The 3,807-nt window shown below is 57.1% G+C and overlaps 1 protein-coding gene across 1 annotated transcript; it reads right to left on the bottom strand.

Moving 5' to 3' along the window:
- Positions 1–521: 521 nt before the first annotated feature.
- TWIST1 (twist family bHLH transcription factor 1) lies at positions 522–2,723 on the bottom strand. Its single transcript, XM_006259759.4, has 2 exons — positions 1,743–2,723; positions 522–1,235 (listed from the first exon to the last, which is right to left on the bottom strand). Exon 1 carries the CDS (start codon positions 2,342–2,344, stop codon positions 1,787–1,789), a length of 558 nt encoding a protein of 185 aa, XP_006259821.1. The 5' UTR covers positions 2,345–2,723; the 3' UTR covers positions 522–1,235; positions 1,743–1,786.
- Positions 2,724–3,807: the final 1,084 nt, after the last annotated feature.

Here is a 3,807-nt window from a genome sequence, read left to right as displayed (position 1 = left end):
GTATTCTTGAAACTAAAAATATTAAATGATTGCATGCCACCCACAGATCTATTTCCTTCTTTTTTCCCCCCTCGCTTTGACTTTTAATGCCTCTTCTTTAAAATTGCTGCCCCTCTCTGCCCTCCATCCTGTCCCAACCGAACAACCGAGCACCAGGAGCTGGGGCATGTGCCTTATTCCTGCCTCCACTTCAGAGGCAAAAAACCTGGGGGAAGGGAAGAATGGCATTTCCATTGCAGGAGCGATCAATTCTGCTCTTCGCTTAATGAATATTATTGGGAATCTGATTAAAAGAAAAGAGAGAGAATATCTTACCCCGGAGCCCAGCGAGCTCCAAAGCAGAATAATAAAGCTGTCTCTATAAATAACACGCCTGTGTCTGTCAGTAGCTAGTTTATTTGCGTTTTTCGCCCCGTTTGTTTATATTGGTTTCCCCTCTCTCCTGGGTGTCTTTACAGCTCAACAAGCAGGTATTTATCTCCAGCTTCGCCCCTGAGTTTTACATAGACCAAACCTGAAGGTTCTTAAAATTTCAATCATATTTCTTTATTGCAGAAAAATAATATACAATGATATTTACAAAACAATCATAAAAATAGGAATGCATTTAGACACCGGATCTATTTGCATTTTAACATGGGTCATCAATAAATAAATAAAATGTTTGTGGGTTTTTTTCTCGGAGGAAAAATAATAATAAAAAAAGTAGGCACCGGGTAGGTTTGCATATAACAGTTTGAGCCCAGTTTTTTTTCCCCTCCAAAAGTTTTTCACCGTCTCTACGGGGATTTGCTTTGTTGGTTTCATTAGGATCGTTCAAGAACGAAGAAAGTCCACCAGAATGTTATTTCCTTTCATCAGTGGCTTATAGGCACGACCTCTTGGGAATGCATGCAAAAAAAAAAAAAAAAAGTAGTAAAAAAAAAAAAGTAAAATTCCAACATTCTTCGTCAAAATAAAAAAAAAACCAAAAAATAAAATAATTAAAAAAAAGCATCTGTTCAGACGTCTATCAGAATGTAGAGATGGGTGGATTGTTCAGAGCCCACTGGGAAGTCACTGTCCAAGACCCCTTATGTCCTTTTCTCTAAGTGCTCCCCACGCCCTGCTTGAATTTTCACTTAGCTCTTCTAATTTCCCAGACAATCCTTGGCATGCTCTGTTTTAATTGGTTTTTTTTTTTTTATCCGACTTCAGAGTCTCTAGACTGTCCATTGTCTCCTTCTTTGGGAAATCTGCAAAAACCCAGAGAGGGGGAGGAAAGACTGGTTACTGAAACCGGAGAGAGACGCGTGGGGCTGTAGGTGCGGAGAAAGGGGGAGGAAAAGAAAAAAAAAGGAGTCATCGGTGCCGCTGCTTTGCAGGCGCCGGGATGGGACACGCCACCGCGAAACAATGTGCAGCAACTCGAGGCCGGAGGGGAGGGGGATGGATGGGGGCCTGGAGCTGGGAAGGGCACATTGGGAAACATCCCCTAGGCGCAAGTTTCCTCCCTTCCTTTTCAGTTAAAAAAAAATGAACGGGCTGCAAAGGGTTGGTGACTAAAGCAGCCCCAGCCCCCTCCCAGGCCTGGCTTGGAGGAAGGGCCTGCGCTGGGCACTGTAGGGCGCACACGTGCCCTGCGGTGCCCAGCCCAGCCCAGGAGGAGGAGGACCCCGAGCTGCCCTGTGTCTCCCCTCATCCCCCCCCCGCCAAAAAAGAAAGAGGTAGGCGGTGGCCACCCAGCCCAGCCCAGGCCTTACCTAGGTCTCCTTGCCCGGGGGGTGCTGCGGGGGCCCCGGCCCTGCTAGTGGGAGGCGGACATGGACCAGGCGCCCTCCATCCTCCAGACCGAGAAGGCGTAGCTGAGCCGCTCGTGGGCCACATAGCTGCAGCTTGCCATCTTGGAGTCCAGCTCGTCGCTCTGTAAGACCTGGTAGAGGAAGTCGATGTACCTGGCCGCCAGCTTGAGGGTCTGGATCTTGCTCAGCTTGTCCGAGGGCAGCGTGGGGATGATCTTGCGCAGGGCGGCGAAGGCCTCGTTGAGCGACTGGGTGCGCTGCCGCTCCCGCACGTTGGCCATGACCCGCTGCGTCTGCAGCTCCTCGTAGGACTGCGGGCTCCCGCCGCCGCTGCTGCTGCCCCCGCCGCCGCCGCCGCCCGCGCCCGACTTCTTGCCCCGCTTGCCCTGAGCCGGGCTGCCCGGCTCGTCGCCCGCCGCCCCCGCGCTGCGCCGGCTGGACCTCCGCTTGCGGCCGCCCCTCTTGCCGCTGGGCAGCTGCTGCCGGTCGGGCTCCTCCTCGCTGTTGCTCAGGCTGTCGTCGGCGGGGGACACGGGCGAGCTGGACTCGTCCTGCTGCATCATCCTTCGGGGCCGGCGGGCGGGGGCACAGCACGGGCGCCGGGCACCGCAGCGGGGCTCCTGCCGCCCGCTCCCCCTCGGCCTGCGGGGAGGAGGAGGAGGAGGAGGAGGAGGAGAGGGAGGACCTCACTTGGGGGGGAGGGGGGAGGGCATGGGGAGCCGGGAGGAGAAGGGGAGACGCGGAGTGGGGGGAATAAAAACAACGAAACCCCCAGGAAGAAGAATCACGGCGGCCCCCGGTCCCTCCGCGGAGCCCCTTCGAGGTGTCCGGGATGGGGAGAAAGTTGCCGACTTGGAGGCTCTTATAGCTCCTGCTGGCGGAAAGCTCGGGGCAGCGGTGTCATTGGCCTGACGTGGAGAGGAGGGACTTTGCGGAGTTTTATAGGAAAGTTTCCGCTTCCCCCCAGCCCTCCCCCGAGCCCTTCTCAAACCATTCACAAGCGATCCCCCCCGACACACACACCGCGGACCCCCCTCCGGGCCCGGGTCACTTTACACCTCGGGGCTGGGCGCAGCGCGGCCCGGGCCTGGCGGCCGGGGGGAAGGGGGAGGCGGGCCTGGGCCCGCTGCTGCGCCGGGCGCCTCCCCTCGCACCTCCCGGCTTTCCCAGGGAGCCCGGGGTGGCTTGGGCAGCCGGGACTGTCAGGGTGATGTCATGGGCGCGGGGGACAGGAGGGGGACTCCTTCGATCCGCTCCCTGGGGCACATGCAGCTCCCCCCGGCGTGGGACACAAAGCCCCCGCGCTTGGTCCATCGCCCTGACAGCCGCATGCTTGCACGTGGTGGGGGCTGCGGCTGAGCTCTGCCTCGGGGGCAGCCGGGCTTGCTCACCGATCCTGTTTTTTGTCCTTGCTCTTGCTTGCCATTTTAACCCTTTGGGCCCCTCCCCATCCAAGCTCCTTCCCAGGACGGAGCGGTTTCCAGTGTGGTCCTTCCTCTTTCTTTCTACCGCTTGCTTTGGGCCGGATGAAATCCCCGTGTGCTGGGAGCGGCTGTGCAGCTCGGAGGGGGTAGCACTGCCAGCCACTTGCTGGCTGATGGCAGAACAGGGCATTTCAGGATGGAAAGGGATCAGCAACCCTCCCACCACTCCTTTATCCAGGGCAGAGAAAGGACCAAAAAGTCCAGCCATCTAATCTCCCCAGCCAGCGTGTGGGGCTCTCTGGCCCTGCCTTCCACGGGACCGACCCTCACTGCATGTAAAGAGCCGTGGCTCCCCGGGTCGGTCGGATCCCCCTGGGAGGAGTTGGTATGTCTTTCCGCCCCGCTCTGCTACATCAGCCCCTCGCTCGCTGGATCCCAGCGCTCCTGTCTTTCCGGATACCTCGCGGAGAGCCCAGGAGCGGTACTACTGCAATCAAGGATGCACAGAGTCGATCCCCTCTGCGGAGAGGGTGAGAAGGAAAAATAAAGTATGGAAAAATCAGGCCTATCCCCGGCCAGACAGGAGACACAGAGGAAAAGGG

This window comes from Alligator mississippiensis, chromosome 5 (assembly GCF_030867095.1).
Source record: "Alligator mississippiensis isolate rAllMis1 chromosome 5, rAllMis1, whole genome shotgun sequence".
Taxonomy (NCBI): domain Eukaryota; kingdom Metazoa; phylum Chordata; order Crocodylia; family Alligatoridae; genus Alligator; species Alligator mississippiensis.
The sequence above is the reverse complement of the archived record's forward strand: the minus strand, read 5'-3'. Positions and strand labels throughout refer to the sequence as shown.